Source organism: Pterocles gutturalis, unplaced genomic scaffold (genome assembly GCF_000699245.1).
Source record: "Pterocles gutturalis isolate BGI_N339 unplaced genomic scaffold, ASM69924v1 scaffold23994, whole genome shotgun sequence".
NCBI lineage: Eukaryota > Metazoa > Chordata > Aves > Pterocliformes > Pteroclidae > Pterocles > Pterocles gutturalis.
This window is the reverse complement of record NW_010131425.1, coordinates 44,529-67,639: the sequence shown is the minus strand read 5'-3', so window position 1 is coordinate 67,639 and position 23,111 is coordinate 44,529. Positions and strand designations below refer to the sequence as shown.

Genomic DNA, 23,111 nt, shown 5'->3' with positions numbered 1-23,111 from the left:
AGGTTCTCTGGTAAAACAGTCTTTCCCTAAATAAAGGCAATTTGGAGAGTTGGGCTGTATTTTTTTGTTTGTTATGTAACACTAATCATGTTTCCTTAGGCAGTGGAAGAACTCAAAGAGCGCTAAAAGGTTTCTCAAGTACACCACAAGCTAGGGAGACAAACGTTTACAACCTGACATCAAAGCCCCTATGCTTTACATTACACTGCAGTCACAATAACTGTCCTTCCTCATCTTTCTTTGACATTAACCAGATCAGATACAGCTATTCTTCACATTTCAATTGATCTCTTAACTTCCACGTACTAAATTTTCACTGTAATACCATGCTACAGTTTTGTTTTATTCCTTTCATACCTTACCTGTTAGTATTCTCCAAGACTTCAACCTTCTTACGCAGCTCACTATTTTCATTTGAACAAGTCTCAACTCTGGAGACAGCACAAGGAAAGAAAGAGGAATGTAAAAAATCAGTCATTTATTAAACTTGCTTTCACAGAGAGCTCCATGATCTTGCCTACATTTAATGAAAAGTTACACCAACAAACCTTAGTCATAAGCTTTAATCATACCTCATGGTGTAAAAGACATTGCAAAAGATACTCCTAGCTGTGGAGCACCCGCTTACAGTGCTCAACTACATCCCAGCAGGTGCACCTCATTCAGGATGGGCTGCAAGGACTTTTTGCCCCTTGAAATAGCAACAGCAAAGACCCTGCTCAGACCTTCTCTGTGCATCAGGCCATGGGACAGATACTTTAAAAAGCTGTATTTACGTTGTCAGCAAGTATTTTGTGCAAAGGTGTTCAATGCGTGCATTTCATTGCTAGAATGAGGCATGCTTCTAAACCCAGATCCTCAGTTTCAAGTTTAGGGACGTTAGTAAGTCCAGGAGGATTCATTTCCAGAAGAGTGCTCATTTCCACACTGCTCCTGGAAACCCCCTAAACTAAAGCTGGTTATCATATGACATGCCACATAAAAGGTCCGAGTAAAAATATGGGACTCTCAGAAAGGCAAACACGACCAGCCAGAACATCTTCAATAAGGAAAAAGGTGAAGGGAAATAGCTTTGATATTTGTGTGTATATGGTGGAATTTCACAAGAGTAACTCTGAGAAAGCAAGACTCATCCAGAAAGAGGTAAGAAGAAAAAAAAGGAAATTACATCAAGGATATCACCAAAGATGTTACAAGGGGTTTCACAGATCCATCTGGTAAAGTGCATAAGAGAAATACTAGAATACTTCTCTGTTGGAAGAAAGATTAACCTGGCATACAAATCACTGACTGGAGGTTTGGCTCCTTCTCACTAAAGGAAGTCGATGGGTCACATGCTGTTTTCCTGAGTCCCGCTTATTTTCCCAGGCAGTCTTGACTCACCCACTTCCTATTTCCATCTCCACTATTAGACAGAATATATTCACCTGAATTCACCCTTCCCTGGACACCGCCTACCCAGTAGGGCAAGAGCTGCATGAGGAGGAGGCTGACAGCAGATGGGTCTTGCCTTATTTAAAGTCTTTGTCGGCATGCTAGCAACATGCTGGAGGTAGACACAGTTAGGAACGCAGCACCCCAGCACACATACAAGCAGAAGCCAGAAGGGCCTTTTCTCAGTCATAACCACGAGATGGCAGCTGGCACTCTGTGCACGAAAACAGTCCCAGCATCAACAGCTGGATCCCTTCCCAGTCCAGCAACTAGTGTTACTGGCCCGCTTGAAACAGGAAGGAGGATGGCTTACTTTTTTTCCAGACTGTCCATGTATTCTTTCTTTTTTCTTCTACTTTCCTGGGCAGAGATCTAAGGAAAAGGGAAGAAAAACAACAAATATTTGCATAGAAAAAAAAGCATCAGAGATGAATCAATAAACTGGTAAAAAGCCCTGACGTTATTAGATTCAAGCCTCCATACTGTTCTTGTTTCTATTCCTGGTAAGCAAAGCACTGACTTAGTCTGTTTCCACATCCTGAAGCAAGACTACTCCTCTCAGTAGTACGAAAAAAATTGCTCTTGCAGAACTAACCTTAAAAACTAAATCAGATTCATCTGCAGATAATATCCCAGGAAAAATAGTGAAAGACGATCCCAGGACAATGAACTGCATCTGGGAGAGGAAAAGCCCACGCATGTTCTAGAAAGCAGCTTTGTAGAAAAAAACTTGCCTGTCCTGACGAACAACAAGTCAAACATAAGTCAGCAATACACTCCGTAGCAAACTCGGACAATTCAGGCCCACATTAACAAGACCGTAGCTATCAGGTTGAGAGAAGTGTTTTTTCCCCTCTATTCAGCAACTGCAAGACCACAGTTGAGTTCAGTGTACAGTTTGTGGTTCTGAAATAAATACTTTGGATATACAGAAGAAGCCCAGAGGAGGACCACTGCTACAATAAGCATGCTGGAGCACATGACACACCAGGAAAGGCAGAGAAAGCTGCGTTTCTTCAGATTTAAGAGAAGGCTAAGGAGGGAATTCTATTGCTGTCTTCAACTATCTTGTGTAGCGAAGATGATGTCAAAGCCTTCTCAGAGGTGTACAGCAAAATGGCAAGAGGCATCAAATGCAAGTTGTAACAAGTGAAATTCCAATTAGACATTAAAAATTGTATTTATTTGTTTTTTTCCACAAGAATGGCCTAATACTGGGAACCAGTTGCCTAGAGATGCTGTGGACTCATCACCCTTTGAGACAGTAAAACATGACCAGAAAAGTCCCTGTGTAACTTGCTTTAAGATGACTCTGCTTTCAAAGCAAAGAGTTGGATCAAAGGACCTCCAGAGATGCCCTCCAATATAAATTACTCTGATGATATGAAAGTGATACATAAAATACACAAGGTCACTTCCAAAAATTTTGAAAAAATATTTTACAAGACTAAATTCCAATTCAGTTGGGCAAATTTACACCTCTATCTGCAAAACCAATAACAGAATCAAAGATGTGCTAGTATCCTCTAGAAAGTTAGCTGGACAGGTCTGAAAAAAAAAGCTTTCCTCCCTGACACTAGGTTCTTCCCTGTGTTGCAAGAAAGAAAAGACTTGTAGAGGATTTGACAGCCTTGGTATCAACCATTCATTTAAAGGTCATAGAATTCAGTGATCAAAAGACTAGGGCACTGAACTACACTGTCAGATTTTAAAACATGAAACAGTGGAAAAGAACACCTTCATCACCATGGAAAGAATACAGAGGTCTTTGCCTACTATAACAGTAGGATTGTACTGTTTTTAAAATGGAGCCAAGCAACAGCAACTTGCTACCCTACTTGCTAAATACTCTATTGTTCATGTGTTCAGGTAAATACCTAGACAGAGGCACACTGTCACTGTGACAGACAATTTGATGGATGTGTCTAGGAACAAAGAAAAACATTTTATTAAAAGACATCTTACAGCATTCAACAGTACCACAGACCATTAGTGCAGAAGTGTTGCAGCATTTTTTAAAATGAAAGATGAGTAAGAATTACCCATCAAAGCTAACTAACATTTACCTTGTTCTTTATTTTCCTCCGGATTTTCTTCAGCACTTTCTCCTCTGCTTTTGTCAAGGGCAGTTTGGTAGGGATTGGGTACCCCTCCGCTATCAGCGTCCTCTTCTCCTCCTCTGTCAGGATGAGTGGGCCTGTACCCTGCAATTTCTGCAAGTGCCATAGAAATGAAATAATGTAACAGCAAGTGCACACAGCCCTAGAGAAAAGGGTGTTAGGGAAGAGGAGCAGCAGATCTCTCCCTTTAGAGAGGAATCTGCCTATGGACACAGCAGCCTCTTGCAACTGTGAGTGCATGAAAGGGGAAGACGTTTTAGATAGTTTCCACTCAGAGACTGAACCTCTGGGACACGATTCCCTCAAAACAGTTGTTCTCAGCCCAGCTCTGCACATGCTGAGGCCAACAGTAAAACTTCCCTTGGCTCAAACTGGGAAAGAGACAAATGAGAAGCACTACCGAAAACCCCTCCCTAAAGATCACCACTTGCTTTTGTCAAGACAAGAGGACAGACGCAGATCTACCAGGGACAGGTTAACCCAGCAGGGCTGGGCCCTAACGCGAAACACAATCCATGGTGGGAAAAACACTAATAACACTGTTAAACCCTGTCTCAACTTAGAGGTGGGGCACACGCTGTGCTCTGTGGGAAGAAGCAATAATTACTGGATCTGCAGTTTTGACCAGAGATGTATTAATCTAAAGAACAACAGGAAGTTAGCAAATACATGGCAAAAACAGTAATAGGGAAGGAAGGAAGGAGGGAAGGAGGCAAGGAAGAAAAAGAGAGACAGAGAGACAGACGCTGGAAAAAGCCAGCTCAACTTACATGTGGTGCAGTCAGGAGAGGGGAATTGGAGAGCGCTGAAGCTGTGCGCGATGTCACTTTAGCTGTGGCTTGTAGCTGGATTGGGCTTGAAGGAGGGAGTGATCTAGCTGGGCTCTGCCCTCCTTCGGAGTCACTGCCATGGCTGCTGGGAGGGGTTGGAGGCAAGTGCAGGGGATCCATTGCTAAATGGCAAGAGAGACACAGAACACAAAGTTTTGAGGTGCTAATTTAAATTTCCACTAGAGTCACTACCACCACCTGGTTTCCAAGACTAAGACTGTCTGCTAAAAAATGGATCAAGCAAAAATGGCAACTTGGAAGATTTTCAGAGCATGCAGGTCTCCAAAGGACGAATGAAACACAGCAGCTATCTTTAGGTTCAACAGACAAAACAGGGCTCCGCGCATATGCTCCAGTCGTTTCTACCTACACTTCAGCTTCTTCTCCAAATGCTTTAAAGTTTAAGTACAAGCCTCCAGTACAAGTCCCTGGGAAACCACATTAAAACAGAGGGGCTCTGAGCCAGTGTGCTTTATTTCCAAAAACAATAGTCTTTCCTAACTTTGCTGTGGATTAAACAAATCACTGGTATTTTTCAAGAGAAGGGATCACATCCAAGGTGTTATATGAAGCAGGGAGAGAGAAATAATCTGCCTCCTACGGACCTGGTTTGGCAAAACTGGGAGGAAGTGACAATGTAGTGACAATGAAGGTTTTAATGTACTGATGGAGCAGAAGCAGCAAAGGCAACCACCACAGGAACCTCTCTCACGCTGTGCTATCCAGGGCCATAAGCTAACTTCTACTGCACTTGCAGCCAAAGGAACCTGTGCTAGAACTGGCAAGCAAAGTGCTGCTTATGACCAAATGGGTCCGGACCAAGAGAAACAGGGCAATGTCTCAACTACTCATATTACATGGACAATTTAGCGGATGTGCAAAACAGCCATAACTAGGTCATTTTTTTCTCTGAGATAAATTTACAGCAATAAAAATTGGGAGTAGGAAGATACAGAGCTGAATTTGCCACCTTCCACTTCTGTTATACTTTGCAAATTAGAGTTGAAAAGATCAGATGGGTGGTGGGGGAGGAAGGAAGAAAAATAGTAACAAAAAAAGCTATTATACATGTGCTCTTTTTGTCTAGCATCTTAACTCTAGTAGTTGCCAGAAGAAGATACACACTCGAAAAACAGCAAGGCCCTTAATCCCACAAATTGAGCAATCAAATCTACACCCTGGGTTGAGATATAGCCTCCTTTTTCCACCTGCTACATCACTTGCTTCTCTCCCTAGAGCAGTTCTACTTAGCTACATAAATGAATTCACTAACAGAACGTCAAGTGTTCCTAACTGAGATGCAGCTATCTCCTCAAATTTAAGCCCAAATATTTGGCTCTTTCAAACTTTCACTGGTTTAACATATTATGTTCCACAAAACTGTGTTTAACTTTCAGGGCAGGTATCATTGCTCCTCCTTCCTCATTTACAGATTAGTGCAAAGGGATCCTGACGGTTCTTAAAAACTCTACTAAAACTAATATGCTACAAACAGATGCACCTAACTTCTGATTTCATATAATCTCACATCCTTGCTTTTGTATCAGAGGTTAAAACAGTAAAGTTTCCTCTTATGCTCTTCATGTTTTCTATGCCTTAGTTAAGTCCCCTCAAATTGATTTATCTTCTAGCCTAAATAATCTCGTACTCTAAGGATTCAAGCTCCCGCCAGCAACTGTACAACTGTTAATACACTACAGACAAAAAAGGGATCATTTTCTTTGTGATGAGCAAGGAAATAAAAAAAAAAGAAAAAACACATAAATAGGTCAGAGAGGCTGGCTCTTCAGCAGCCTGAGTTGAATCCCTAGAAGGCAACAGCTTCAGCCTAAAGATTAACATGGCAAATGAGGAAGCCAAATATTTAATCAGGGTAAAGTACATTCTGGTCATCTGCCCCTGCACTTTGGGTTGCTAATTAACAGACCTTCCTTAGAAGAGAGGTTCAGGAACTGATCCACTTCATGGGGCTCCAGTTTAATCTCTGGAAGAGCTTTCTGGCCCAGTGGTTTCATCTAGAAAAGAGAAATTAACAGCGTGAAAACCCAAAGCACAGATCTTAAAAATCTTACTAGAAGGATACAAGGATGACTTCTCCATAAATGGAGAGGTTTCCCTCTCCTCCTGCTCTGCTACAGGGAAAGCTTTAACTGCTTCATACAGTTTGCTAAACCAGGCTACAGAGAATACTGTCCTGACTACTCCCACTGTGGCTTTTCTTACTACTATATTTAGCTAAATAAAAGATTATGCCTCAGAGATGACATTTCAGACTGAAAGCTAGCACACAACCCACTCAAATTACTTCTCTTAGCAACAGAGCTGCCTCTAGGATTTGCCGGACCGCACAGTCTGTTTGAGCAGAGACAGAAACACTCCTAGCAGTGCCTGTTCACGACGGTGTCATCTGGGAGCAAGAGCAAGGTGCCAGTCACTGAGCACCAGATTATCAGACCCAAATTCATTTCACAGTTTGGAGGAGCAGAAAAAAGACAGTCCTGGCTGACTGAAGTTTGGAAGACATCTGGCTTGCCCTGTTGACAGGGTTGGGACACTAGGCTGCCAAACTGTTGCCCAGAGTCTGCCTGAATGCTACAGTCTCGGGCTTGAGGAAGTCAGCCTGGCACATCAGCATGCTCGTTGCAGTCAAAGTCTCTCTCAATAGCCTGTGTAACTCATCTGTGCTATGGTAACGAGCCACCAGCAAGTCCCAAGATACTCTCTGCAAATCATAGCATCCCAAGCTACAGCAGGACTTACATACTGGGGACAGCACATTCAGGCTAGGAGAGGATTATGGGAAACATGTCTTTAATTTTTTCAGTTTCTCATAAAATAATATCTGTTGCACATATTTCTGATGCACATCCAAGTGGAAACATTTATTTTCAGCATATGCTAACTCCACCCAGCCTGGACTGACATCACACCCTGGGGACTGAGAACAGTCATGCCTCTTCCTCCATGGACAGGGCACTCTGTGTGCCATCAGCTGCTGCAGTTCATCCTCCTTAATTCAACCACAGCCAGACTCTGTGAATGCCAACTGGCTGCTCCAGCTGTGGTCAGAAAGGCATCACAAATGCTCCTTACGATGCAGGTTGGTCTGGAAGCGGCAGCAGCTCGAAATGTCAAAGCTTCATAGATCTGGCAAAAGTGACTCAGCAAGCAAACAGGGAAACTCTCCAGTCATTTCAAACAAGGAGCCTTGTTCTGATTAGGGGAAGGCACAGCAGCACTAAAGCAAGTTATTATGGAAGACACTTAGCTTATCACAGGCTCAATAAGGCAAATGGGTTAGTCAGGTCAAGTGGGACTGATCCACTAGAAACTGTTTAAGTATTTTTAAAAAGACATGAGGCCCAGGCTTTGGGACTAGCGTAGAAGAGAAAGTTAAGACCTGAAGATGCAGTCAAGTGTTTTGAAACACAAGCTCTTACAGCAGTAGTGGGACACCAGCAAACATTAAAAAAAAACATTAAAACAGACCACACTGTGCACCCTGAACTGACAACCTTTGGCACCAAGGGGACTACACTGGTATGCAGAGTCCTAGGAGAACCTGTAGCTAATTGCACAGAGAGAACAGAAAGTCTGCATGTACCAGGGCATCCATCTGTAGCTCAGATTGTTCCCCCTCCAGCGACGTGGCTGTGACAGTGAGACTGACTGAAGGAGCAAGGCCTGACGTCTCACACAACGCTGGCTCAGTCTTTATTGCTGCTGGAGTCAGCTCTGTACCCAGACACCATTCCTCATTTTCCAGGTCACCTGCCAGAGAAGGAAATTGGACACCACATGTTTAGGTCAGAGACAGAAAGACTACAAATGAAAATAATGTCATCCCTCCTCCAGAGAAGGAAAACAAACACAGAAGACATTTCAGTCTATCAACAAAACTCTGCCCTTACTATTCAGCTCTCAGTCAATGCAGACAACTGTGCCACTTCAGGGCTGTAACCTAATTCTAGCCCCAGGATACGGAGAGGATCAGTGAGGAAAGACACAGAGCACTAATCACTGTACATAGCCGAAAGCTGCTAACACATAGCAGACAAGACTAAACAAGCCATTGGGCAAAGCAGCCAGGGAGCCATGTCCTACACACGCTAATGCCTGCTGACTCAGTTTTATTCCTCCTTGTAGAGATAGTGGTTAGCCAGACTTCTGCTCCTTCTACTGCTTGCCATCAACAAATAGCCAGGGTAGTGATACTACTAAGAACAAAGGATTTTTCACACTCTCAACTTCAAAATTTTTCCCCCAAGGATTCATTTAGTAAGTAAAAAAGAGGATAAAGGTTTTGATGATTTCACAGGAGCACCAGTGCCATGGTGATAGTAATTTCCTCCCCAGAGCCTCTGGAAGTCACAGCACAGGATGTGTATTTTGACTGGCAGCAACAAAACGTGCATCACACGTTGGCAGAACTGTCCCCTAGTCCCACTCACTTCAAGCTCACTAATCAGGAGAAAGTCATGCAACTTCTCACTGGACAAAGCTGAAAGGTTTGCCTTACACTGTCAAAACTAGAAGAAGGTTGGCACGGTAACTTGGTAGCTCCTCATATCCATTAATGAAGCAGCCACTGTTTGACTTACTGAGAAGGGACTTACTCTCCTAGGTCTAAAGTATGATAGAAGATCAAAAACTCGGAAAGACTTAACCTTTAAAACAATTCCACAAGGCCCTTAACAACCCCACTTAAAAAAAAAAAATCAAAAATGCATTTTTGGCAGTTGCAATTCTGCCCTAAAAAAATTCCCATCCCTATTGCTAGAGTTCAGTCATGTTAGTTCTTTTCTCTTGCAAGAGAGTACTTTACACCATCCGTACTGCATCCCAACAGTGTACAGCACAGTCCTCTGGCAGAACTCATCAGTAGTTGTGAGAAGCATGTCCATTAAATTAAGCAGATAGAATCTGAGGCCAAATACCCATAAGAGTGTTGATCTTTCTTTCAAAGATTTCTCTTGCCTTCATACAGAATACCTACTGCATGTAAGGAATTAAAGAAGAGAGCAAGCACACACACCATATGGCTAGCAAACAACAACAGAGCTTCTAATTAACTGAATGCTGCATCAACGCCGAGGGAGGCAGCCACGGTGCTGTGGCTGTGCCACCAACAGTCTGCAAGGCTGACACGAGACCCTAACACATCCGAATGTATCAAGCTGGTGAGATGTCGTCAGAGTTCAGCTGCAAACAGGTAACAAAAATAAGAGCGGGCTCACAGCCTCCATGCTGCTGGCTGTCCTTGCTCATGAAGACCACACACGCACACGGACACTGGGCAGAAACTGCCTGACTGGAAGAAGGGAGAAGCATGTACATCTTCAGTGCTAGTAACTACTTTGCGGTGGGACTTAACCTCTACCGCTGGCAAGGAAGGAGGTAATTTGAGTAAAGACACACCAAGGAATTAAAAATCAAAAATACGTATCCCGTAGTCAGAAGCTCAAGAACAGCGAGCCCAGCTCTGCCAAGAGAAGTAACTGTACAGCAAGGGCTAAAACCACAAAATCCATATTTAAGTTTCTGGAGAGCTTACTCCCAAAGCTTTCTGGGAAACACAGAAAGATAAAAATAGAAGTATTTATGAAAAAAAAAAGGGATAGCATTGTCCAAATATTAACTCAGGAGAGAGGACATTGCTCTTTTTCAACTCTCCCTGTGCCTCTCTACTAACAAACACAAGAGCACAGCTCCCTCCCTGCTGACTGCAATGAAATATTCAATGGATCCACAGACTCCCTCTAGTTTGCTGTGTGTGGATCATTCAGATAAGAGCTTTAAAGTGGTATCTTTGCCTGGAAATCCAGAATGCCTTGGCAAATGCAACTTTCAAATGCTTGTTTGGATAACTTCTGCCAAAACCTCCCCCACATGGTGTTGTGCAGAGCCTCCCCTTGCTGCCTCTTGCACCTCTGGGTCGAGCTACACGGTGGCAGTGCTACAGTCTGTCATCTACTTTAGACTCCCTTTGGCTGGGGAGGCTACGTATAAATGAGACCTATCAGTGAACTAAGTAATTAGCCCTGAACTTTATGACATTTGTATCGTCATTCAAGTAGGAGAGAAATCTAGCTGTCGGTGCCCAGTGAAACAGGGTATGTCCTCTAAGGCTGCACTTTGTGATGTTTATCACCTCTAATCCGCAGACTCATCATGAGGATTCAGCTGCTGTAAAACAGCAAGGTATGCTGGCCTTCAGCCGGTCATTTTACTCTGCTGGAACCTGACTTTGCGGATTAATCTGACATCTCTGCCATCACCACTTAGATCCACACAAACTACTCAGAGTTATTCAAGGCTTTAAAGCCAGTCTAACCAGTTTGTAGGTTACAGATGGTTTTCAGCGACAGCAACACATTGTGTTTAACATGGAGGTAACTTCGAAGAACTGCATCTAACACTTTTTTTGACACAGCCTCTTATGATACATGATGACAGCTGTCATTCCAGGCGAACAACCCTGTGAAAGGAAGGGACAGAGCAACATCGACAGTCAAATGCTACCTTGATACTCCCCTCTCCCCACTTTTTCCAAGCCCCTGCTACACATTCACTATTATGGTCAGTGTTGTGCAACAGACACATTCCAGCTTCTGAAGTCACCACCCATCCCTCCTCTGCTCCAAGAGAGCTGCAAGGGCATTTCCCACTCTCTTTTCCCCTCTTCCTGAGCACAGCAGGTTGACATTAATGGAAAATTGCTCTTAGCTTATTCTGATAGTAGCCCCTAAGCACCTCAGTCTACTCTGCCAAATACTGTACTAGCCAATGTGTCAGCCCTTGCCCCAGTGATAATGCTGCACAAAATCAGACAAATTTAGGCAAATAGGGGGAAAACTGAGCAGGTTACACAATATTGGTCATACTGAGAGGCATGGCGAACCCTCCAAGACAATGGTATTTCTGACGGAGGGGTATGAAGAATCATGAAAGGTCTTATGGAATAATGAGAACAAGCAAGAAGGTGTAAGTGAAATATTGAAATGAAAAATCAATGGAGGCTGACTCAACGGACTACCTGAAGGAGAAGAGAGGTGTCTCCTCCAAGCCAAGCAAGACATGCTGTGGAAAGAGTAGATGACTGGTGTCAAGAAGTTGAAGGTGAGTGTTTATATCTATATTTGAGACAATCCAGGAAGTACACGTGTACTATTGAGACAAGAGTCCAAAACAAAAGGCTAAGAAAATTATCTTGGTTACAGTATTCTAGATGGATATGTATAGGGCAACATTGCATTGCTAAAGTGAGACAAAACACGCTGCAAACCATTCAGACATAGAGAGAAGAAAGCCTGAACAAGAGATTTAGCTATTCAAATGGCTAGGAAAATCTACATCCTAAAGATGGCCACTTTGGCTGTTAGAAATCTCTTCTCGGGCTTCAAAACACTGATTCCAAAGTTCACTGGTGATCAAGTGATACTGGCTGTCAGTCCCCTTTCCCAGCTGAGATTTCCTATGAACTTCAGAGCCCTACTGTGCAATGACTCTTTAGATGAGAAGCATTCCCCTTCACCTACCCTTTCATAAGCCCATGAATGCTAGGCATTTTGGCACAAGAAATATGTCATTTGAGGAGCCTACACAGTACTTATCAAAATCCCAGCTAATGCTTCTATGTGCAACACACCAGCACTGGTAAATTCCACATAAGGACAATGTTAACTGAACATCAATCTTGCAAAGCACACAAGTATTAAGCAATATCTAGAAAGGTTTAATTCAGTGTACTTGTGCACATTATATACACCTAAAAATAGGAATGTCTTAATAATGCGATCAAACAATTTTTCTGCAAAACCTGTGCCTTACCCAACAAGCAGAACGCATGTCTCTTTCCTAACCGAGAAACTGTACAATATTTTGTTTTTCTCATTGTCTCATGCACAGCCTCATCTCTTCTTTATCAAATACAATTCCAATTCTGTTCCCACAGAGCTGTTTATTTCCCTCCCAGCACACAATCAAAATGTTTCACCAACCTGAATTAATTTCCACAGCGGTTGTGAAAATTCGAGTGAACCATGGTGAGATTAAGGCCAAAAACTATCTAGTAATTTTAAATGGCCAACTGGAGACAACTGGAATTGGATTTTTCAGACAATTTAGCACTGTTATTATACTTCATCAAAACACAGTATGCATTGAGTTCTCAGGTGCAGCCACTTACGCAAGTTCAACGTTCGAGTTTATCTGCATTGAATCAAGCATCCAAAAAACCCATTCATCACAGCAACCCAGGGTTTGTGACACATGCATCTAAGATCTACTCTTCTGTGTCCAAGACTAAAACTACATTTCTTCAGAAAGTTTTTGTGTGTTGCTTTTGTCATCGTTTGCCCTACTTTTCCTGCAGGGTCCTGTTTAGCATGTGTCTTCCACCTTCTTTTTTTTTAAAAAAAAAAGGCAGGAGCCTTACAAAGCACCAAAGTAAGTTTAATCAGCACGCTCAGTTAAGTTCTCACTGACAGGAAAAACTCAATGAACACGTCCTTTTCTTTCCCAGCTGCACTCATCGCAAGGCCAGCGCAGTCCCAGAGATGACATGAAATGTGTTGTAAGATGCTGTGTACATGATAATGGCAGCTCAAAATGAGACGATTCCCTCAGTGCTATAAGTGTATGGACTGCATGTCATGCATATCTACAAGGTGTCAAGTAGCAACCAAACTCCTTCTGTCCTCTGTCTTTATTTCAGAGGCCCTAATCCTGCCCCAGGTCCCATCGGATGCAGTTAAGGTGGGCAGTACTAATAGGATCTACCCGACATTTCACAAGTGGACCTTCCCGTTTCACTTTCTCCAGATCACTACACCCAAAAGGGAAAAGCCTATGTAACATTTTGCACAATGAAAGCTTAAGATCCTTAAAGTCCGTTATGAAGAGTGAGTTATGCACAAGTGCTTGGCTTTGGGTGAACAACATACACACGTCGACTTCTCTCTATGCTGCACACTGCATACATTATGATTATAGTTTTCAACAGAAATGGATTTCAGTGCTTCTCTAAGCATCACAGCTGTAGCAATAATCAGTATGTGTGATTTAGGCACACATGAAAACATACAACCGAGAAGAGCTGTGTTTGTACATGGCAGAATTAATATATGCTACTTCTGTGTTTGTTAAAACACTTTTTTTTTAATATATCTGTGTTTATATCTATAAAAATTAAACACAGACTCTTAACATCACCACATTCAGCTTTCTAGGATACTTGTACTTCTCTAAGTCTTTTCTTGTTCCATATAATATTATGGGAAGGCAGGATAGGAAAAGTAGAAAGTAAGGTCAAAAATACCTTCTTCAACTGTACAGTTTTTTAAAAATCAGTGTTCCAAACGAGTTTTGCTTTCTTCTTTTTAATTATTTCTATCCAACATTATTCTATCCAACAAATTCTTCAATTTTGTCCAACATACCACCTCCTTTCTTAAGAAGTAAGGCTTCCCCAATATTCAGTAAATTTCATTCTCTGTGATAGATGTACAGAGAAACAGAGCTTATGACATAACCAAAAAGATCTCCCTTGCTCCCCACATTCATTTCAGCATTATCTATTAAAGAGTTTAACATAGACACTTTCTGCATGGATAACCAAGTTGCATCAGTGAGTTGCTGTGTATTTTTAAATAAATTACATTAGAGATGCACTCTGTATCTCTCCCTCACCTCTTCCCAAGAAGAGAGAATGCAAATGTTCAGAGAAACAACATGATTTTCACCTTTTTTTCCCCCTGCAGTAAAAACTAAGACAGCATCACTAGGCAAAAAAAAACCCAAAACACAACAAACCACGAGGGATGTACCACTGAACCTAATCTGGAATGGAGAAAAAACCAACCCATATCATCACTACCACCATGACAGATCATAATCACACAGAAAACAGATGTACGTGCTGCATGTCATTTGAAACAAACCTGCAAATAAAACCTGTAGAAGCATCAAAGGATATCCTTATATGTATAAGCAGAACAAAGAGGCAGACCTCGAAAGTTTACTTTCCAAGCAACAGATTAAACTGCTAGAGAAAGACAAGACCAGAATCTTAAGGAGACCACAACAGACTACCCATCAAAGTGCTTTGCACAAGTACCAGAAGAGACATCTCTGGACAGGGTAATGCAAGAAGATCCCTGATGACTCCAACTGTTCTACAGCCAAGTGTATTTAAATAATCCCCCTCTTCAGCTGTGTCATGGATTTTGAGCAAAAGGGCTTCAACTCATTCCTTCTGGTCTATGACAGACCTTGTACTGCCATCACAAACCACAGGCCTTGGCTGCACAGCCCACGTGGCTTCTGCACAGCTGTGCCACGTACAACAGTGTGCAGGCTCAGACTCTGCACCAAGGGCTCACATTTGCAGAGCTGTACTTTGGACAAGTGTTCGGTCCTTGCCTGGATCCTACCTCTGAGGTCACCACCCCTGTACAGCTAGCAGCAGGATCCATGTGTGCTCACTAGCTCTACACTACAGAAATGCAGCTGCAAACTGAAAGCCGGCTAACTGCAAGGGGAAAACACACCCTGGAAGAGGCTCACAGCTTGTTTGTGGGGGGAATGGCCGCTCGCTCTCTGTTGGCAGACATACCCCACTGCAAACCCGAAAGGGCCTCTGCTGGTGCACGGATTCTAGGCGTGCTGGTGGACGTGCTGCTCATAGGAATGTTCAGCATCCTCAACTCTGCAGCCTGAACCTTTCAAGCCTCCCAAAGGCAAGTTGGACCTTTCTGGAGAAATAATTGATTCCTTGTCTTTCCCCTGGGCTCGCACTGTCCCCGTTGCCCAGCTCTGGGCTCACGTAACACCGCCTGGCAGACACAAGCCCTGTTTATCATGCCTGAAATGCTGAACTCCAACGCCACTGCCGCTACCCCCCTCCCGCCTCCGTGAGGTGAGAGCCCACATTCATCAGCAAACAGTTTTTCTTACAGATTTTCCAGATGGCATTTCCCCCTCCCAGCTTGCACACACACTCCCACCGCAAATAATGAAACCAAAGCCCTCCAAACAGCCTCAACAAAGGAGATACTGTTTGACTACCAAACATTGGGGTCTTTTTTAAAGTGCCAGGAAGGGAAAATGAAATAAATGGGCAAAGATGAATGGCAGCGATACACAGTAATCACAATGCACAGGAGAAGTAGCCTTTCTCCTAACAAAGGATCACCAGTCATACCTGCATCCCCCTTTGAGCGGCATGGAGTCCCTCTAAAACCCACAGATCATTTGTATTTCTATCAAAGTTATTAAGATAGAAACAATGACACATTGTTCCTCCCATACCTAAGCCACCAGGGTCAATACCCTCTTTCCTGTGGAGAATTTGACAGTTTTCAATCAGAATCGTCTTGTCATGCAAAATCACCCAGGAGATGTATGGGGTTACCGGTTTGCTTTAACCTCTCTTCAGCCTAAACCTTTACACAAGCATAGCTGTCAGCCGGGATACAGTCCATGACGTTTTTAATTATTTTGTTTAGGGGTAGTAAAATGTTATTTTTATAGCATCATCCTTTATATATATATATGGGAGGCATGCACAGATTGAGGTGGTAGCTTGTGTTTACATCCTTAACACTCGATACTGTTACATGTCCTATAAAAGATTAGGTGAGTTTTTTTGTTTTAAGATATGTGAAAATTATCCACAGAAGCACTGTGTTCAAATGAAACAGTTCTCTCTCACCCCTCTGAATTTTTCTCCTCAGATGGATATTGCGAAGGCATATCCACATTACAGCAGCAATCAGGCTTTGACGCACATTAAAAGGACTTGATGTTCGCAGTAAGTAACTGAGCATCAACTCCCAGTGCAACAATACAGCTAAAAGAGAATGAGATCACTGGTTTCAGAAACAGCAGGACTGGAAGTGGGAGGAGTATTCCCCTAACATTCATCATTACGGAAACTATTCCTGGGAAATCAGCTCCTGTGGTCACGAACTGCAAATGTTCTTTCGTTTAGAAAGGAACTGGAAGAATAGCTCAATGTCCAGAAGATATCCCATACGGGGAAACACCAAATAAGGCTAGTTAATTTAAACTGTGTTCAAACAGAAATCAAGGGGGAACTTAATTACAGACTAAAAACACCTGGGGAAAGAGGTTTCTGAGAGCAGATGGTTCTTTACTCCAGCAGTTAAAAAGGCCATAAAGAGATCTCATACGTGAAACTGGAAGCTAAAGGAGGTCTGACTGCAAATAAAGTTGTCAATTATTAACAGTAAGCATAAGTAATCAACAAAATACCCAGTTCTAAATCAAATCCCATGTTTTTCAGACACACTGCTGCCCAAGTAGAAGTTCCAGGCTTGATTCAGAGTGACCTACTGAGACTCTGGACGTTGGAAATACAAAGTTCAAAAGTCTTCTCACCCTTTAAAACCACAGATGCTGATAAGGACTGACTGCTACCCATCCACATAAAATCACTCAAATACAGGCTATCACCACCAAATGACTTCCTCCCCATTCCTTAAACAAACACAAAAAAAATAAAGGCAACACAGGAAAAAAGTTGCTCTGGAATGTACTTGCAAAAAATACCAGCATGGCTTTGCCAGTATCTTTTCAAAACACAAGTTAATTTCTTTGTCCAGTTCCCTTTTCTTTAAAGTCAGGGCAGAGGAGGTTCCATTTTCATTGTTCACATCTAATTGATTCAGTATTTTGAGAAAAATAGACAGAAGCAGGATAATCTTTGTGTGTATATATAGAGCCTATACAAAAAAACCCAGAATCTATAACCTACTATATATATTAAACATTATATATATGATTTTCACATACACATATATACTATTCATATACATATATACACACATATAAAATGTATGAAGATCACCCTGAGCCTCAAGCCCACAGGTGCCTCTACACAAAGAAACAGCACGTGACGCTGATTACTGCTTGCTGACTCCATACATAGGTAAGCACCTTCCACGACAAATCACTGCTTGAGATGAGGGCTGCATTTATCATTGAAAGGCTGCATACAATTATTTTGGAGGGTTTGCTTGTTTTGGGTTTTTTGTTTGTTTCTTTTTCAAACCATGTAGGGAGACAGAGTTGAAGCTTAAAAGGAAAATTTAGGTTTTAAAAGCACATTACAGGAAAACATAGCCTCAGCAATAAAAAAACCCACCAACAATACAAGTTATAATCTGAAGCCAGCCCCGGTTTGGCATAGCTAAGCATAAAATAGAAACATACCATTTCTGCAATCACTCTGTCAAACCTTTAGCCAAGGCAAGCCGCTTCAAATCCAAGAGTAACTTCAAAGCATTCCTGAGCAGGAAAGCATGAACAGGATGGGCAGGTGGGGACCAAGACTAGTCTCAAAAGCAGAGCCCTTGGGAAGATGGGGAAAGGAGCGCACCCAGACACTTGACCACAATTTGAGGAGAGAAACCACACAAATGCCTAGTCAGCTGTCCACTGAGCCTGCCCTGCCAGGCTTACAAAGTAAAAAACACACACAAAAACCAAACACACACCCATTGTGAACCACTCCCATCACTTGAGCTGATCCCAGAGGATGAAGAGCCCCACGCGGATGCTGAGGCCTCTGCCTCTGCATTCCCGGTGCACACCAGCCCCTTGGTATTACTTGTACTCAGTTTTCGCCTATGGATCTCACACGACCAAAACCAGGCGCAGCCACTGTCCTAAAGAGTTTGTGCCTACGGCTGACAAGGCAAAGCATGGGAGGGCAGGGAAGGACCCTACACTCGTTTCTCAAGTCACACAGAGACTAACCATAGTCCTTGCTGAAATTTGGGTCTTGCCTTGCTCCTGGCTGTCTTACCCATGCCCTCCTTTTCCAAAAGGCTGCAGAGAACGGAAAACTAAAGACAGACATGCACCAACCATAATAGAAAATAAAGCTTTTTTCCCCTAAGCGTTTACAACTGTCAGAAGCAAACCTGTGCCCCAAAAGGTCCTGATGTGCAGCCAGAGGTCTCCCTTATCCATCAGTCCTATTCTCAGCCTCCCCCCACAACTTCTTCATTTCCTTCTGAGATGCATTTTCTACTTTACAACTACCCACTGGGCTTCTCCAAAGCTACTCTGCAGGTGTCTCAAAAACCCCAGGGCTCACAACTAGAAAGTGGAAACCTGCTGTGAGAGAGGCAGCAGCTCAACTGGTGTGGATCATCCATACACGGGATGCAGCTTCCTTTTTCATGTTACAGCCTGGAGCCATCCCCAGGCCAGATGCTTTATTCACCAGTTCAGGCAAAAAAAAGTTCATGGTCAGCCAGCTACAGGCAAGCAAGTCAGGCCTATAAATATCTCTCTCTAGTATCTTTAGCCTTAAAAGTTTATACAAAACTGAATATAAGAATAGATTCTCAGGGGGGAAAAATCTAACAACTAAATACCCGACATCTTGTACACATCTGCTTTAAAACAGTTACTCTTGCCAACGCTTTAAAAAGCTGGAGATTTAGTGACTGACACCTGATTCAGAGACCCCACACTAGCAACAGCCTGTGAGTATTCAGAAAAGTTCTTCTGCACAAAGCTGGGGAAATAGCCTTAATACAGTGAAGTCAGAAGAGTGAGTAACTGGGGAAAACTGGTGCAGGGATCTTGATCTTACAGATGCTTAAACCTGTTCTCACCTTGAGGTCAACAGGACTTCTCAAAAGAGTTAAACCGAGGCTTACGAGTTTTCCAGGTTTTACACTTCTAGCACTTTAAAAAAATTTTTTTGTAAAAGATTTACAATTACATGAATGGGTCAATTTAGCAATTGCAGAAATCATGGTAACGGCCAGATAGTGGCCAACAACAACAGCCCACAGCAGAAGCTCACTGCTCCTGCAACAGTTGGTAAGAAGGCCCTTACAGAGTCAGAGAAATCATTCATTCCACCTTAACAGCTGAAAGGAGACATTAAATAACATTTTCAGTAAGGTTGCTGGAGACTTGGCCGGGGAAAAAAAAAAAAAAAAAAAAGACTGAAATGGACACGGAGTGGCTTAAAGGTACTTTGAAGATTGTTTGCCAAAGAGGACAAGCCTTTTTCTGAGCCTTTTTGTAACCTGCGGCTCTGGGACCCAAACTTGTGAATACGTAGATGAAAACTGCTGCAGATGTTGAGTGCCACTGAACCAGAAGGAGGCACTCCTGAAATCCAATTCCTTCCTCCAACAGGCAGGCACAGACTGAAGGAGAGTAGAAAGGTAGGTAGCGAGGCCACCCCAGTCCCACACGGCTGGCAGGACCCTGACCCAAGATGGGCCACGCACCCCCAGCTGTCACTCCTGCCTCGCCACCATCCCCAAGGGGCTTGTCACCATGGAAAAAAGCCGCAGTTTCTAAGGCTCTTTTTAAATAAAGGCAGGCAGGCAACATTACGTTAACCGGCATGCTGGGACAGCATGTGGCTCAGCAGCCACCTGCCCGCTCCTGGGACGGAAACAGCCTGCTCCTGACCACAGGCAGACAGGTCCACACCACATGTGTCCATTCTATGTGTCCATAACATGTGTGTACACATACATGCAAGTGTTGTACATGAGCCTCCTCCCCAGTCTGTTTCTACTCCCAGTCCTACAGAGCTGAGTCCTGCGTCAGCAGGATCATGAAGCCTCACCATGGAAAAACCATGAAAACAGCTGAAAGAGCTCACCAACCCGCCCAGTGGGGTGGTTATTTGGACAATGTCATTTTTTGGCACGTTCTTTATGTAAGTCCCTCAGCCAACCTTGTCTCTCAGCCCCTGCCACTCCTCTAATGCACTCTCCCTGTTCTGCAGCAGCAGGAGATTATGCTGGAGCACATGGACCTTCCCCTCCACACCCTGTACCTCCTGCCCCCAAAAAGGACTCTAGCGCTCCCAATAGCTGTCCCCTTCCCCATGAAAGGGACTGGCATTCACCAGAGTTGTCAGGAGCACTGCATACCTCCACTGCCTAACAACAGAAATGCTTTCAACCTTCAGTGCCAAACCCTGCAGTACTGCCACCCACAAAACCCCCCTCACCTGCTCTCACAGACTCAAGAACTGAGAAATCCTCAGGGTGATACCTTTGGATATCTATCAGACAGCCACGCTAACTGTAATTCTGCAATTTCATCAAGTATTTCTCTGAGCTTCACTGTTCTGAAGTCAATAGGTATTGAAAGGTCATCAATGTGATTCCAGGGTTAAGATTAAATAAAATCCCAAACACCAAGAACAACTCCTCCTCCTCCTCCTTATGAAACGCTCTGCAGAGTGAACAGAAGATGAAATGCTTTTCATCCATTTTCTATTTTTAAACCCACTTGTTAATGCTTCTTGGCTTTTTAAAACATCCTTTGACTAGAGCTCTATTAATTACCCAGTGGTCTCAGCAGTATGAATTCCTTCAGGATTCTTCCCTAAAGGAAACTCCCCTCACTTTTAGCCTAGTTTGACTTCCAGAGAAGCTCGCTTTCTGAAGTTTCTTGTGTTTGTTTTTCCTGCCACAATTAAAGCTCCTATCTCCTGTATGTATTAATTTATTCACATGAAACAGGTCAGAAATACAAAATGGGAATGCTTTATGTAGATTATGTTTCCAGACCAACTCCAAAAACCCTGTCTCACCTTGAAAAGCCTTCTCACAGGTTTCATTAGTTGTCCTCTTGTGAAATCTCTAACTGATCGCATCTTGCTTTAAGAGAGCGTTTTGGACTACAAAACTGTCAGCCTTTGAAAACTCATCTCCTGGTGGATCTTCATAAACAGCTTAGCTTGTTAACACTTAAGACATAAGCACTGATCTCTCTCTCTCCCTTTTACTGTGATGCAGCTTAGTACTCTACTGCTTTTCACTGTAAAGCTAATGTTGAAGAGATAAACCAATTACTAGGAGTAAAAGTCTGCCATGGTGATCATTCCTAATAGTTACCAGATATTCACGGCCTTGCTCCTTTGTCAGCCACTAGCTTTTACCTTGAACTCCCCTGCCTGCCAGCAAGCATCTTCACACCAGAGCAAGCAGGTTGGATCCTTCCTCGCACCCTTCCTGCATTTCCCTTTTCTTCTCCAGATGTTTGTAACTGCTGAATTAAGGTAACTGATTTTCTATGCATCACTATTTCCCACAACCAAAGAATCTCTAAAACTGCAGTTATTACATTGATACAAGATCACCAATGACTTCTTGATGGGCATTTTTTCCCTTCTTTTTTTTTTTCTAAAAAGGAAAAAAACTCTAGGACTTCAGCAAGACAGGTTTTAAGACTGGGGCAGCACCTGAACTTACATTCCTACGCGTGTATTTAGAAACATAAATAAGATTATTTAATTTTCATTTTAAGATACCAGAAAGCTCCAGATACTCACTACAGAAAAACAAGTGTAGTTTAAAAGGTTTGTTTGTTTGTTTGTTTTCAATAAACCTGAAATTATGTAGCTGTGAAGGGACCTCTGGAGACCATGTTGCCCAACTCCTCATTCAGAGTACGGCCTATTTGGATCATGTTGCTTTCCTAGCTCAGCTTTGAGTATCTCCACAGATGAAGACTTCACAGCCTCTCTGAACACCTCATCAAATGTCTGACCAACTCTCATGGTGAAAAAGATCTTCCTAACACCCAACTGGAATGTCCTTCCTTGCAACTTGCAACCATTACCTCCTGTGCTACCACTGTGTATCTCAGAGGAGTCCAGCTTTGTCTCCCCTGCACCCTTCCATCAGATAGCCATAGACAGTAATAAGATCTCCCTTTTGCCTTTCCTCCTGAAGAGCAAACAAAACCCATCCCACCCTTTCCTTCCATGTCATGTTTTACAGCACCCGAAATTCATTACGGTCCTCATTTGACTCATTTGTTTTATCAGTCTCCATTTATCTTCACCAACCACTATTCATACACACGGCAACAAGTGCATTTCTGGCCCTTCTCCCATTTCTTTTTGATGGGCACTTTACTTGTAATTCAAAATGTTAGCAGTGCAAAGTTAGTAACTTCTGCAGAGCACACTTTCCTTGTCTCTGGACAAGTTTGTTTATTCAAAATGCCTGCAGATTTAAAACAAACAGATCCCTTCTGTGATTTCAGTGTAGGTATTTCAATTAGCACAGAGCATTCACATGCACCCTTAGTGCATCATCACCCCACCAGGAACATTTCATTACTGCATCATTACGACAAAACAACAAGGGCTGAGTGCATCAAAGTCAGCAGATTTTGCACACATCAGTACTACCTTCATTGAAGTTGTCATCGGTCGAGATGTGGGTCAAGGGAGACTGGGGCCGAGAGTCCCCACAGAGGGAGTAGCTATGTTCTGCCTGGATGAGGGGTGCTGGGGACGCCGGAGACAGTTCCACCTCCATTATTTCATTCTTCTCAGATAAGAAGGGATCATTCAAGAGCTGGCCTAGGACATCTGGTGAAAACTCATCCAGGAACTCTGTGAAGTGCTGTGAAGATAAAAAGGGCATGAAAAAGTTTATCTCCTTGCCTGTCTGTCACACTAACAACACAAAAGCACTGATCAGAACAATTCCAGCATCTGCACCAGGCATCCGTGCCAGTCAGCAACAGGATCTACCAGCCCTGTCTAATGACCTCCTCCTCCAATCACTGCTTCAAGCTGAAGAGCTACAGATAGAACAAAAGTCCTCTCAGAGGCACACATTACAACAGAAGAGCCTGTGATTAACTTGCAACGAAAAAAGAAAATAGAAGCATGGTAGTCATGTTCTGAAGTGGAGTC

The 23,111-nt window shown here is 43.0% G+C and overlaps 1 protein-coding gene across 1 annotated transcript in view; it reads right to left on the bottom strand.

The window, feature by feature from the left end:
• CREB3L2 (cAMP responsive element binding protein 3-like 2) overlaps positions 1-22,815 on the bottom strand; it is a gene marked incomplete at its 5' end in the record, with an annotated part of 33,575 nt that extends 10,760 nt beyond the window's left edge. The window contains 7 exons of the mRNA XM_010080611.1: positions 363-431; positions 1,748-1,806; positions 3,501-3,647; positions 4,325-4,506; positions 6,312-6,399; positions 7,989-8,155; positions 22,599-22,815. Of these exons, the coding sequence (XP_010078913.1) occupies positions 363-431; positions 1,748-1,806; positions 3,501-3,647; positions 4,325-4,506; positions 6,312-6,399; positions 7,989-8,155; positions 22,599-22,815 (929 nt within the window). The remainder of the gene's footprint in view (positions 1-362; positions 432-1,747; positions 1,807-3,500; positions 3,648-4,324; positions 4,507-6,311; positions 6,400-7,988; positions 8,156-22,598) is intronic.
• Between the last annotated feature and the right edge of the window lie 296 nt (positions 22,816-23,111).